Genomic DNA, 14,817 nt, shown 5'->3' on the forward strand with positions numbered 1-14,817 from the left:
GATATATGTTTGTGAAGAGACTACTTGAGATAGTTAAGCTGGAGAGGAGAGGAATGAGGGGAGCTGAAGTATGGCTGCAGTTTAATGGCAGAAAAAGAATAAAAGCACATTTGTTTTGGGATTAATGGAGATTTGTGTGCTTTTTTTTTTTTTTTTTTTTTTACATTAGAGCCACGGACCAGAGAGTGTCCATTTCCTTCACTGACGCTACCCACTAATGTCTTCTCTGAGATTCAGAAGTAACTATACCCAAGGGAAGAGCGGAACAGAAATGAAAGCACTGCTATGTAAAATGTTGTGCAGGTGGCTAACGTCCCAGTGCAAAGCCCTGGTGAATACTAAGATGAGAGTTAGTCCATGGTGGATACCAGCTTTAATCCTGAACTCTGACTTGCAGGCCTGTGCTCCTTGCACTACACTTGGCCTCCTCAGGAGGGCAGAGTAAATGAGGGGCTCTGATTGGGCAGAGGTGGGAGGAGTGACAAGGAAAGAACCAACTCAAAAGAGATTAAAGAGAATTTAATGACTTCCTAGAGATAGTTGGGAGGAGGGAAAAGATGGCCAATTCTAGATTCCTAGCTTAGTTGTCTAATTGGATGATACTTGCTATTAACCATTTTAAGATACTCCAGAGAAGGTAGGGTTAAAGCAGGGAAAATGATGGAGTCAGGCCAGTGAATTTTTTCATCTCGTTGAATAAGAAACCAAGATAGCAGAAGCAAAGCTATGGCTTGTTGTGCCCAGGAGAGACACCATGGGTGGGTCTAAGAGCCCCACCTGACTACATGTAACAGCAAAATGAGCTCAACAGGATCTGGGGAATTTCTTTCAGGTTTGTTTGAAGAGACTGCACCAGAGGGCCAGGGAAGAAGAGAAAGGAGTTGGACTGGGTTATCTCGAGCAGCTTCATGGTCAGCATGAAGCCTGGCTTGTTCACAAGACAACCAAGTAAGTGGTGAGAAGAGCAGTATTAGAGACCTACCTCTCAATAAACTTCCTGTAGGTTAAGCTTAATATGCATCTCCATAAAAAGGTTCAAAATGTACTAAAAGTAGTTGTTTAAGGTGTCAAGCATTTTCCAACTCAGAAGTTAATATTGGATGAAGCCTTCCATTCCAAGGGACTTTTTATTAGATTGATTCTTGAGTTTTTTTCTTTATACATTTCCATAGATTGAACACCATCATTAGTGATGGTGACTATTGGCACACAGTGAAAGGCTGAAAAGTTTTAGAGAAATTGTCCACTTTATTGAATTGTCATTCCTTGTTTTTACTTTTTCTCCCATTCAGGCTTGGTATATTGTTATCTTAAAATGTTTGGGGCTCTGACCTTCAGTATCAGACTCACGACCAAAGAGAAATCTCAGCCTTCCTCTCTTCAGCCAACTTTAGTGATATATTTTTTTTAAATGTTGTTTACTTGTGATTTCATTGAGCAGCCCTGTGAGTTCAGATCTATTCTGTGAACTACTGAGACTTACTGAGTATATGAAGCCTGGCTCAGGTTTATTTTCTCCTTCTGTCCCTCCATTGATCTCGCTTCTGCAGGCTCCACTTTGAGGCTCTGGTGAACACTCCAGTGCTGGTGTTGGATGTCAATGAGGACTTTACTGAAGGAGGAGCCAAACAAGAGGAACTCATGAGGAAGGTGGAAAGGGTCTTACCGCCTGCCTCCTGGGACCTTGCCTGTTTTCTTGTTGTGCTTTCATCTTTCAGTATGATGGATAGTGTGCTTTTTTTTTAACCTCCGTTCCATTCCATTTCACACTGAAAGCATGTGGCAGCTTACACTAGTTATGAACATAATCCCTATTTGCTAAAGAAGGAGCCTTGGTGGCACTATTAGTTAAGCACTGGTATGCTAGCCACAAGGTCAGTGGTTCAAGCTCACCAGCTGCTCCTCGGGAGGAAGATGAGACTATTTCCATAAAGATTTAGTCTTGGAAACCCTATGGAGCAGTTCTGCTCTGTCCTCTAAGGTCACCATAAGTGAGAATCAAGGTGGTGGCTGTGGGTAGTGCCTTATTCACTCAATGTGTTTTGGAGTAATAATTGTTATATAATGAACTTGCAATGTGCTTGCCAATGAACCTCTTACCTAAGGTATTCCATAAGTAGGGAAACGAGTCCTCTGGGTTCCATTTCCAGCTCTGCCACTTGCTAATCTATGACCTTTGGCAGATCACTTTCTTCTCCATACCATTTTCACTTCCTTACAAACCCCCTGGATTTGCCTTACATATACATTGTGGATGCTACTGAATAGTCTGAAATGGAAATTTTAACTTTTGGTTTTTCTTTTTCTACAGGTAAACACCTTTGTGAAGAATCTGTGATCAAATGTCATGTTGTTCTGGCAGGGATCTGGGCTCTCCAGCTTTCTGAAGCTAGGAAAATGTCTGATCACCTCCCACTACCACCACCACCACCACCATTCCTAAAGTTTCATGGTTTTGCTTATTTTCTATTCCAGTTCCACTCATTACAGTGTATATCTCTTGGTGCCTGGCTGCTCTGAGCTCCCCTTGAGACTAGCAGTTTTCACCCTAAGAACAGTTTTAGCTTTTTTTCTGGAGCCCTTCACCAACGTGCCTCCCTGTGTGTTCATGTGTGCCCTCTGATGTGCCAGAGTAGGAGTTGCTCCCAGACACCTCAGAGAGCATGAAAGAGGGAAGTAAAGTGGCTCAGGAAGCAGTGTGAGCCCAGAGCCAAGAAAGGAAGCCAGGACTCCAGGAAGCTGCTTTCTCTCTTTTCATCCTCTGCTCTTGGTATGGAGATTGAGCAAGGGGTGTTCTTTAGGACCTGACCAAAAGGAAAAGCCCAAAAGTTTAGCATGTAACATTTAGTGTTTGGTCATCCTGACACTCTGATATGCCCTAAATGCTTTAGCTGGTGAATTTCAGTCTTAAAGGAGTCTGCCTTTGCTAGCAAGGCAAATATTGTGTGTGTGCTGCTCTTCAAGCATCAAGGACAACCTTTTGTGAAGGGAGAATTGAAGTGCACCATTGCCTGCAGGCTGGTGAATCATGGGAGAAGAGTTCCAGCAGGGAGCCCTTGACTGGAGTGCAGGCACTCAGGAGAGGGCAGAGTGCGAGGGACAGAGTGCCTCAGGAATTGGAAAACCGTCTTTTCCTTCATGCCTTGGGAAAAATGATTGCAAGATTGTTTTCTAGCAAATGTGCAGTGTTTTCAAATAAAAATACAGTGGTTTCTTTATCCCACTGTTTTTTTTTTGGTTTTGTTTTTAACAGCATTATTGAGATATAATCATATGCCTTAAAGTTTTTCCATTTAAGATGTAAACTCAATGAAATGGTTTCCAGTATATCTGCAGGGTTGTGTGACCATTACCTCAGTCAATTCCAGAATGTTTTTATCACCCCAAAAAGAAACTCTATACTAGGTAGTCGTCATTCCCCATGACCCCCTAAGCCTCATACACACACATACACCCAGCCATAGGCAACCATAATCTACTTTCTGTGTCTTTAGATTTGTCTATTCTGGATATTTCGTGTAAATGGAATCAAACAAGATAGGGTCTTTTGTGATTGCCTTCTGATGTGCATACTGTTAAAGTCCATCGTGTTGTACCGTGGATCAGCACTTCATGCCTTCTTATGTCTGACTTCATTGTTTGGATTTACCACATTCTCTCAGGTGATGAACTTGTGGGCTTCCACTTTGGGCTATTGTGAATAATGTGAACGTTTGTGTGTAAGTTCTTGTGTGGACCTGTGTTTTCATCTCTTGTGGATATGGAAACTCCACATTTAACATTTTGAGGAATTTTGAGGAATTGCTAAATGGTTTTCAAAGTGGCTGCACCATTTTACATTCCCATTCACAATGTGTAAGGGTTCCAATTTCCCCACAACCTTGCCAATACTTTGTCATGTTTATTACAGTCATCCTAGTGGGTATGAAGTGGTAGCTCATGATAATTTTGCTTTGGAATTAATTGGTGGTTAATAATGTTAAACATCTTCTCATGTGCTTATTAGCTATTTGTATATCTTTGGGAAAATGTTCAAACCCTTTGCCCATTTTTCAATAGTTATTTATCAGATAACACTATTTATGGGTTTTTCCCATGGAAAAAATGAAAATCATCTTCATTTTCTTGATAGTGCCCTCTGAAGCACAAATTAATTTTGATGAAGTCCAAATGATTTATTATACCACTTGTGCTTTCGGTGTGTCAAAGCCTTTGAATAACCCAAGGTCACAAGATTTACTCCTATGTTTTCTTCTGAGAGCTTTATGGTTTTCATTCTTACATTTAAGTCTGTCATCCAGTTTGAATTAGTTTTTTTTGTTTCTGGTGTAAGGAGCGGATCCAGCTTCATTCTTCTGCATGTAGATATCCAGTTGTTCCAGAACTACCTATTTGTTGAAAAGACAATTCTTTTCCCCCATTGGATTGTCTTGATGCTCTTGTCAAAAATCTGTCCCACATGTTCTTTTGTTTGCTGCTGCAGGTTTTGGAGAAAGCCACAGATAAAGATAGGATATTTGGTGTGTGCAGGAAACTTAGTGGTTTTTTGCCTTTTAGTTTGGGGAGCCCCAATGTTAATCTCCCGGTTATGTTTCCAGGGACCACTAATGTAGAAATCACCCACATTCCTAGAGTTAAAGCTCGAGATTCCACTCTTCATTCATTTATTCATTCATCAGCAAATATTCACAGGCATCTGCCATGTGCCAGGCACCAAGGAGGTAACAGTGACCACGACAGAAGTCAGACTTTGTCCTTCCCTCACAGAACTTGTGATCTAGTGGAGAAGACTATAGACCCTGAACAGGTAATTACAGGTGTGATGGGCATTTAAAAGGGGAAGCATAGAGGTGTGTCAGGGGCTTTAAGAGGAAGAGTCAATATAATCATGACAGCTTTCCTAAGAAAGACAGCCCCTGCCCCTACTAAGATACCTTCTGAATTCTGAAGGGTGCATGGGGGTGGAGAACAAGGCATTCTGCCCAGTTTGTCAACACCAGATGTCGGTTGTGAGTTTATAATTTAGAAATACTCTCTTCATTCACATTCTTTACTTAGTGTCTTGAAGCCTGACAAATGAAGAGATTCCTTTCCAGTTATAAGCATTGCCGTTTTGAACATAAATATCATCTAGGATAGTCAGTCACATTAACAGTCTCATTGAGGTGAAATAATTTGCCATTTTCCAAATTGGTAGCTGAGATCATCTGTAGAGAGAATAAACATTTTAATGGGAAGTAATTTGGGACCTTAAGTATCCAGGGAGGGATAGTTCTAGATGGAGCCTTTGAATCTGAGGAGCAGGACAGCACCTTGGAGATTAAAAGGGAGTATTGGGAGGCTGGGAAGGTGTACCAGGACTGACTGTCTCTGTGAAACATTTTGCCTAAATTGGTCCATTTTCCTCATTTTTGTCTCAAGTCAAGTCATTCTCTTGACTATTCTCACTCTTGGTTTAGGCCATCCCCTAGAGTCACATAAGTTGGATTAACACATAAAAATAGCTGAATCTCTTTCCAGTTTATGATGTGGTAAAACCTGCTGTTCTGGAACTTGAATATTACCTTGATGGGTTTATAACATGTGGATTGAAGTTGTGAAAGTTCTCAGACAGCAATTTGAAGGGAGAAGGTGATAGTTTCAGGTGAAAGAAGCTGTTTGTTATACACAAATGCTGGAGTCACAGGACGAATGAAGCAAGGAAAAAACGTACTTGAAAAGACTATTTAACCTGTAGCTTTCACTTTCAATAGGACAGAGTTGAAATACTCTGGGCCACTTTCTCCTTGGGACTTTCTCCTTGCTTGGCTCTCCCTCCTCTTGGGTACCTCCTGTCTCCTTATCTATCTTTTCTCCTCTTTTCAGAAACATTGGTGTCCACTGACACCCTTGACTTATTTCTGTCTTTATTCACTTTCCCTGAGTGATCCTGTGTTAGTTTTCTCTTGCTGCCAAAACAAATTACAACAAATGTGGTGGCTTAAAACAGCACAATTAATATTATCTTACAGTTCTGTAGATATGTCTGACACTGGACTGAAATCAGGAAAACTGAGGAACAGCTCACCAAATGGGAAAAGAACTCCAGTGGAGTTACTGGGTTTGGGGGAAGAGTAAAATGTAGGTAAATTAAATGAAGCTGTGTTTGATAGCAAAGTTAGGGCTGCATAAAAGAGTCAGCATCTGATCTGAACTGTAAAGTAGACCCAGGTGCATAGCAAGTTCTGAACTTGGATTGGAAATTAAATCTCTGTGTCAAAGTGACTTAGATACACGAGGGAAGACAATGATGCTTCATCTTTAACTGATACCGTTTCAAACAATGAATCTCAGTCCATCATTTTAGAGAACGAAAGTGGTAGTCACACAAAGAAGGGGTCACCATGACATGGTACAGCTGCAGCATGCCCTTGGGAGAAACATCAAGGTAACTTTGCGCTGACTTTACCTGTATCCTTCTTTCCAGCCTAATGAATGAAGAGCAAAGTTTTACTTTTCTTAATCTGAGCTAATTTTTGTTTTCTCACCCAACTTCAATTATTCACTCATGGCCAGTCTTGTTTCAGCTGTACCCTACCTTCCACCACCACCCTATCCCTACTCCCAGACAGAAAGATGACTTAAAGCTAGAGCGGTGATAACCTGCGCTTATCTCTGCCTGGATGGAGTCCTGGTGTGGTGCTTGTAGTGTAAGCACTGACTGTTCAAAACCACCAGCCGCTCCTTGGAAACCCCTTACAGGGTTGCTATGAGTCGGAACCGACTTAACAGCACTTAACAGCTCCATGCGGAGATACCTCATGTTCACATGTAAGAAACTTCTCATCCGCACCACAAGTGCAGCCAACAAAGCCCACTTCTGCTTTACTAGCCCCCTGCTCTCTTCTTTCACCCACATCACACCACTTTCTGCCTGCTCATCTCTGAGATCTTGCAAATCTTCTCCCCATCCCATTTCTGTTGCTCTAGTTTAAGGTGTAGTGGAAATTGTTCACTCCCTAACATTCATTCCTTTTCTCTATTATATAGCAGCCTTACCGTCTCTTTCTAAAGTCCTGGTGCGACACTGTAGGATATGCATTGGACTGCAAAGTTGGCTTGAAATGCAAGGGCAGTGGTTCAAACCCACCAGCTACTCCTTGGAAACCCCTTACAAGGTCACTATGAGTCGAAACTGATTCGACAGCAAAAGACATTGTTGTGCCTAGACATGACTGGAATGCCCTGTCCCTCACCATTACCATGACCAATAATGATCACTTCCCCAAGTCACCTCAAAACATGTGCAAAAAAGAACTGTGGTTACTATATAAAAACACAACTTCAAGTCAGGTCTCCGGCCCCTGAAGTTCTGTCAGGTTCTTACAACTTCATCTACTACTCATACCATAAGCCCCATGAAACGGCCTACCATTCTAGAATACTTTCCCACATGATGAACCTTCTCTTCTACCTTTGTATACTGGAAGAACTGTTCATGCTGCAGTCCTAAGTCCACTATTTCCACCCCCATCCCCTACCCCCCTGAAGCCCTTCCCTACCTCTCACAGAAGGGGCATTTCTCTTGGGCACTCTGATTTTGCTGTCAAATATGTCATACTTGAATTAAAGCTGTTTGGAGACATCGCTCCCATTCTAGATTTTGACCTTGACACAATGTTTTAGTCATTAATACAGTACCTGGCATTTACTTATTTATTGCACTTTTGTTGTTGTTAGGTCCCATTGAGTTGGTTCCTACTCATAGTCACCTTGCACAATACGGAACAAAACATTACCGGGTCCTTCACCATTGTCACAATCATTATATTTGAAACCATGTTGCAGTCATTGTGTCAAGCCATCTCGTTGGGAGTCTTCCTTTTTTTGCTGATCCTCCACTTTACCAAGTATGAAATGCTTATTCTATAGGGTCTGGTCCCTCCTGATAACATGTACAAAGTATATGAGGCATACTTCTTCCAAAACAGATTTGTTTATTCTTTGGGCAGTCCATGGTATATTCAGTATTCATCACTAATACCATAATCCAAATGTGTGAATTCTCCAGTCTTATTTATTGTCCAGATTTCACATGCATATGAGGCAATTGAAAATACCATGGCTTGGGGCAGGCACACCTTAGTCTTCAAGGTGATATCTTTTCTCTTGAAAACTTTAAAGAGGTTTTTTTTGTAGCAGATATAACCAATGCAATACATCATATGATTTTTTTGACTGCTGCTTCCATGAGTATTGATTGTAGATCCAAGTAATATGAAATCTTTGACAACTACAATCTTTTCTTCATTTACTGGTCCACTTGTGAAGAGTTTTGTTTTCTTTACATTGAGTTATCTAAGTATCTGTAAGTAAGTGCTTCAAGTCCTCTTCATTTTCAGCAAGCGAGGTTGTGTCATCTGCACACTGCAGGTTGCTAATGAGCTTTCTCCAATCCTGATGCCACATTATTCCTATTGTCCAGTTTCTTGGACTATTTATTCAACATACAGCTTGAATAAGTAGAGTGAAAGGATGCAACCTTTCTGAGGTCATTGGGTTTTTGAACTCCATAATATAATTATCAATTTATTAGGTAAGTACATTCTGTGTGATGCACATCCTTCCTGATTTAAACTATTCAGTATCCCCTTGTTCTGTTTGAACAACTGCTTCTTGGTCTGTGTACAGGTTCTGCATGATCACAATGAAATGTTCTGGAATTCCCGTTCTTCGTAATGTTATCTATAGTTTGTTATGACCCATGCAGTTGAATGCCTTTGCATAGTCAATAAAACTCAGGTAAACATCTTTCTGGTATTCTCTGCTTTCAGACAGGATCCATCTGACATCAGCAATGAGATCTCTCTTTGTCCACACTCTTCTGAATCCAGCTTGTATTTCTGGGAGTTTCCTATGGATACACTACAGTGTACGTTTTTAAAAATTATTTTCAGCAAAATTTTACTTGCATATGATATTAATAATGTTGTTGTTAAGTGCCATCGAGTCAGTTGCAACCCTGTATAGGGTTTCCTAGGAGCAGCTGGTGAGTTTGAACCACTGACCTTGCTGTTCAAACCGACCTTGTGGCCGAGGGCTTATTCCTACAGCGCCACACCAGTACTCCTAATATTAATGATATTGTTTGATAATGTCCACATTCTTTTGGGCCACCTTTCTTTGTTATGAGCACAAATATGGATTTCTTCCAATCAGTTGGCCCAGTAGCCATCTTCCAAATTCCTGGCATAGACAAGTGAGTGTCTTCAGCACTGCATCGGTTGAAATATTTCAGTTTGCATCCTATCAGTTCCTGGAACTTTGTTTTTAGCCAATGCCTTCGATGCAGTTTGGATTTCTTCCTTAAATATTAGTGATTCTTTATCATATGCTACCTCTTGAAATGGCTGGACATTGACCAATTCTTTTTGGTATAGTGATTCTGTAAATTCCTTCCATCATTTTGATGCTTCCTGGGTCATTCAGTATTCTGTCCATTTTGTTGTTGTTTAGTGCCGTCGAGTCAGTTCCGACCCATAAAGACCCTATATAGGGTTTCCGAGGATCACTGATTGTATAGAAGGTTGTATCACTGCCAACCTTGTAGTTCAAATGGACCTTGCGGTCCAGTACTTACCCTACAGCGCCACATCAGGACTCTATTGAATCCTTCAGTATTGTAATTCAAGGCTTGAGTTTTTTTCCTAGTTTCTTTCAGCTTGAGAAACGTTGAGTCTCTTCCTCCCTTTTTGTTTTCAAACTCCAGGTCTTTAGTGAGTGCCTAACACAGACTCACTAAATAAATGAATGATCTGAGTAGAGACACAAAATCTGCCTTTTCTAAGGTCTCTGAGGTCACTGGGTTTGTGAACTCCATAATGCAAACATCAATTTTTTTTTAAGTACCTTGTTTGTGCTAAGCACTATGAAAATCTGCAAGAAGATTACAGGACCCAAACTCCTTAAGTTTTCAAGGGAGCTGATGATAGCTGAACATCTGTATACCTAGTTGCCTGGGTAACGCAAGCAGTTTGCAGTTGGCTGCTAACCTAAAGGTTGGTAGCTAAAGCCCAGCAGAAGTCTTAGCCATTTTGTATCCTTCGTACCTGGCACATAGGAGGGGGAGCAGCTCAATAACTATTAGATAAATAGAAGAAAAGGAGGAAACAAGGCTGAAAAAGTCCTATATACAAAAAAATGAAATGCTCCCTACATTCTTCCCCCTGTAAATTACCCCAAAGTTGTCAAGTCCTGGGTCAACTCCCAGATGGGCTGTAAGCGGCCTCTCTGCTCCCCCACTAGTGGTGAGATCCCTAGAGTGAATGGTAGAGATAGAAGACAGGCAGCTAGCCTTTTGACTCTTCTCTTAGAGCCACGATATTCCTCTGGGGTCATTTGGGACCTGGCAGTGCCTCACTGAGGAGGGAACTCAAGAAGACAGAAGAAGCCCCTGACTCAATGGAATCCATTCAGTCCTGGACTGTGCATGAGAAAGGTATAAACTTCTTAGTCACTATTATTGGTAATTTATTACTAAATACAGCTTGGCGAACATATCCTGGTTTGGTGCCCTTGAGTTTGTGAGCTTCTCTCCACCTTCTCTTCCTGGTTTGGTGCCCTTGAGTTTGGCTGTGCAAGGTATAGCTCAGGTGTGTGTCAGATGGCTTACAAATGGGGGTCCCTAGGAAGGGGTACCTGGTACTGGGCCCCCACTGCTGGGAGGAACAAGGGAAGGGAATGACGAGAAGCTATGTCATCTTGGGGACGTTGCTGGGGCTTCTTGACACCTTAGGTTCCTTGCTTCAAAAAAAGAAAAATGATCTGCAAGTCCTTCCAGTCTTTTTTTTTTTAAGTTTTTATTGTGAATTGAGTGATAGTTTACATGGGAGAGCATCGGTTTTACACTCATCGTTTCATTACAATGATTACAATCTCCATGGATCATCATTCAGCAGTATTTGCTTCTATTCCCTCTGTTTTTTGTTTTTGTTTTGTTGTTGTTGTTGTCTTTTGGGGAGAGATGTACACAAAAACACTCAGGAATATATAATCATTTAAACAACCAAAGGGCACATTCTGTAAGCCTGCCTCCTGGCTGCCACCATACAATCTTTCTCTTTCCGTGAGTCTAGAGTCCTCAGCTGCTTCCTCTCTCCATGTCCTCATCTCTGCCTCCATCTCTGGTATTGCTGCTTCTCTGGATAGGGTCCCACATTCTGTTTGTGCTCTTCTCCTTTGATGGTCCTAGGGTCCTCTGTTCCTGGACTATAGAATTAGCTACTCCCCCATTTTTGTTACAAAACTTCTACCTTTACAGTTGTGACAGTCGCAATTAGTCATGATAACAATTACTCACTGTTGAATCATAAGAATCTTATCCCTATCTCCTTCCATCAGACCTGTCTAGACAAGATGAAAACTATTTAGTGGAAGACCTTCCAGTCTTCTGCTCCTTATATTTCCCTTATGAGTGAATAATTGTAGAATTGATGGAGGGCTTGGTTCATGCTTTACACAAACAGCATTGCAACTTGGGCAACTTTCTGAAACTTCCCTGAACTTCTGTTTCCCTGAATCAGAATGCAAAACTAACTTTGCAACTACTTTTCAGGTTTAGTGTCCACCCAGAATCCCCCTGAAAGAAAGATCAAGTGATCTGTCTACTTCTGAAAAATCACCCATTGAAAATCCCATTGAGCACAGTTGTACTCTAACATATATGGGGTTGTTATCAATAAGTGTCAACTCAACAGCAACGGGTGTTGGTTTAAGGATAAGAGATGCTATAGACAAACTTCTGGGCACTTAAGTAAAAGCTGGTAGTTCAGTGTGGGTGGGGATGGAGAGATTTGGAAAGGCTTTCACAGAGATTACAGCTGTGCCTTGAAAAATGATATGAGTAATGATATTTATGCAGGCAGTGTGATCAGGAGTGCTAATTGCTTGTCTGTCCTAAAAGAGATGACTCTCGCCTTCTGTTTAAGAATAGTCAGAAGATCTTCTTGGAGCCTTTGCAGAGTATAGAACCTTAGGTGGAATCCTGAGCCCCATCCAGAACCTTTGGAGGTGGGACATTCCCACTAGAAAGGACAAACAGACCAGCCTGGAACAGCTAGAGCAACAGAAGATGCATCTTCAAAGAAAGATCATCAGGAAAAACCCAAAACAAAAACGGCAGTATGATTGGCTACTACAAGAATAAGCAAGTTGTTTGCTGGGAAGCCATCAAGGCAAGCAATCAAGTCCCTGCAGGACAAACTCCCCTCTAAGACTGAAACTCAAAGGGCACACATGAGCAGGCATGTAAGCTTGCTGGCGGCCACATTGGTCTACTGGGGAGTGGAAGAGAGGGAAAGGCAGCAATGAAGAAATGGGCTGAGTTCAACCACATTCCATAGACTCCTGTTGACCTGGAGATGAGAGAGAGAAGAGAAAGGGCTGGTTGGTCCGAAGTGTGGTGAGACCTGGGGACACCTGGGGACACAGAGGGCTAGAGCTGAGAGTGAAGCATCCAGCTGATATGAAAGGAGGGGAGACGCACAAGAACACGCTTGCAGATAGTACCCATCTGACCTAGCCTCGATGGCTTCATAATCAGAACTTGACTAGCGGCAGATAAAAAGAAAATTTTTGATAAAGGAAATGAGGGTAAATTGCTACAATATGATGAACTTGACCTATACTCATGGAGTTGTTGTTAGTGTGCCGTGGAGTCGGTTCCGACTCATAGCAACCCTGCATAGGGTTTCTGAGGCTGTAAACTTTTACGGGAGCAGAAAGCCTCATCGTTCTCCCATGGAATAGCTGGTAGTTTCAAACTGCTGACCTGCGGCTCACAGCCAATTCGTAACCACTATGCTACCAGAGCTCCTTTACTCATGGAGGTAGTAGCTCAAAATACCAACAGAGAAGGAAGGAGTCTTCACATCAAGTATCAATGCTATCCCCTCAATACACAGGGTAGATAGTGGTTGTTGGTAGTTATGTGCCATAGAGTTGGTTCCAACTCATAGAGACCCTGTACAGGGTTTCCAAGGCTGTAAATCTTTACGGGAGCAGAAAGTCTCATCTTTCTCCCGCAGAACAGCTGGTAGTTTCAAACTGCTGACCTTGCGGTTCGCAGTCCGATTCGTAACCACTACGCTACCAGAGCTCCTTAGGGATGGTCAACTTAGACACTGGCTACCTAAAATGTGGGGGCAATAAAAGCACTAAGTGACTGGCTTGCAAGTTTTCAAGAGGGAGTTTACAAGTATGTAGAGGAAGATAGAGCCCCACTGAATAGTTCTCATCTTGTCTGGATGGGTCTGGTAAAAAGAGATAGGGATCCGATTCTTCTGCTTCAATAGTGAATAATTGTTATCATGACTAATTGTGACTGCCACAATTGTAACAAAAAAATTGGTAACAAAAACAGGGGAGTAGTTGCTCTTACATTCCAGAAACAGAGGACCCTAGGACCATCAAAGGAGAAGAGCACAAGTGGACTGTGGGAACTTATCCAGAGAAGCAGCAACACAAGAGATGGAGGCAGAGATGGGGATATGGAGAGAAGGAGCAGCTGAGGACTCTCAATTCATGGAAGGAGAGGGACTGACAGCTGGTGGCCAGGAGGCAGATTTGCAGAACGTGCCCTTTGGAGGTATACATTATTATATATGCCTTAGTGTTTTGGAAAAAAAAAAACCTAAAATGAATAGCAAGAAATACTGTTAACTGATAGTACATTTTGTTGTTAGGTGCCATCGAGTTGGTACTGACTCATAGTGACCTTATGCACAGCAGAACTGCCTGATCCTGGGCAAACCTCACTACTGTTGCCACACTTGAGTTAATCGATGCTGCCACCTGGCTATCCATCTCATTGCGGGTCTTCCTCTTTTCCTCTGACCTTCCACCTTACCAAAAATGGTCCCTCCTGACAGTGACTGGTCCCTCCTGACAATACGTCCAAAGTATGAGAGACAAAGTTTGGCCATCTTGACCCTCAGCACTCTGGCTGCACTTCTTCCAAAACAGATCTGTTTGTTCGTTTGCAGCACTTTCAATATTCTCCTCCAAAGGCATCAATTCTTCTACAGTCTTCCTTATTCACTGTCCAGCTTTCAATATTCTCCTCCAACACCATAACTCAAAGGCATCAATTCTTCTACAGTCTTCCTTATTCACTGTCCAGCTTTCAATATTCTCCTCCAACACCATAACTCAAAGGCATCAATTCTTCTACAGTCTTCCTTATTCACTGTCCAGCTTTCACATGCATATGAGGTTATTGAAAACACCATGGCTTGGGTCAGCCACACCTTAGTCCTCAAGCTGACATCTTTGCTCTTCAAAACTTTCAAAAGGTCTTGTGCAGCAGATTTGCCTAATGCTTCATACTTAATATTAAGTATTAATACTTAATCCCCCACCTTCCTGAATAAAAGTTTTGCTGGAGTTTTAAGAAGTTTTGGGTGGAATCAAGGCATTATGTTTATTTATAGGGATAGGTGGGAATTTCTGGGAAATGGTCCCTTTTGGAAGGGCCGTGCTAATTGGGTGCGTGCACAGCAGTTCTTCAAGATGGATTACCCCTCAAAGACCTCTGGTTATGTGCCCTGGAATTGGCGCTGACTCATAGCAACCCTGTATATGGTTTCCGAGGCTGTAAATCCTCACAGGAGCAGAGAGGCTCATCTTTCTCTAGTGGAGTGGACAGTAGATTTGAACTGCAGACCTTTCAGTTAGTAACTCAGCTCGTAATCCACTACACTACTAGAGCTCCTTAAAGACCACTGGTAGGGACAGACAAAACTTAGATGTCATATATAATGTAGTTCTTCAGGATTCCAG

The 14,817-nt window shown here is 42.0% G+C and overlaps 1 protein-coding gene across 2 annotated transcripts in view; it reads left to right on the forward strand.

Moving 5' to 3' along the window:
* Positions 1–2,338, forward strand: part of DGUOK (deoxyguanosine kinase) — a 43,351-nt gene extending 41,013 nt beyond the window's left edge. Inside the window, exons 5-7 of one of the 2 annotated variants that reach the window (XM_006872402.1) lie at positions 833–948; positions 1,551–1,650; positions 2,312–2,338. In XM_006872402.1, coding sequence (XP_006872464.1) covers positions 833–948; positions 1,551–1,650; positions 2,312–2,338 — 243 coding nt within the window. The remainder of the gene's footprint in view (positions 1–832; positions 949–1,550; positions 1,651–2,311) is intronic. The other variant, XM_006872403.1, reaches the window with a different exon arrangement.
* Positions 2,339–14,817: the final 12,479 nt, after the last annotated feature.

This window comes from Chrysochloris asiatica, unplaced genomic scaffold (assembly GCF_000296735.1).
Source record: "Chrysochloris asiatica unplaced genomic scaffold, ChrAsi1.0 scaffold00197, whole genome shotgun sequence".
Taxonomy (NCBI): domain Eukaryota; kingdom Metazoa; phylum Chordata; class Mammalia; order Afrosoricida; family Chrysochloridae; genus Chrysochloris; species Chrysochloris asiatica.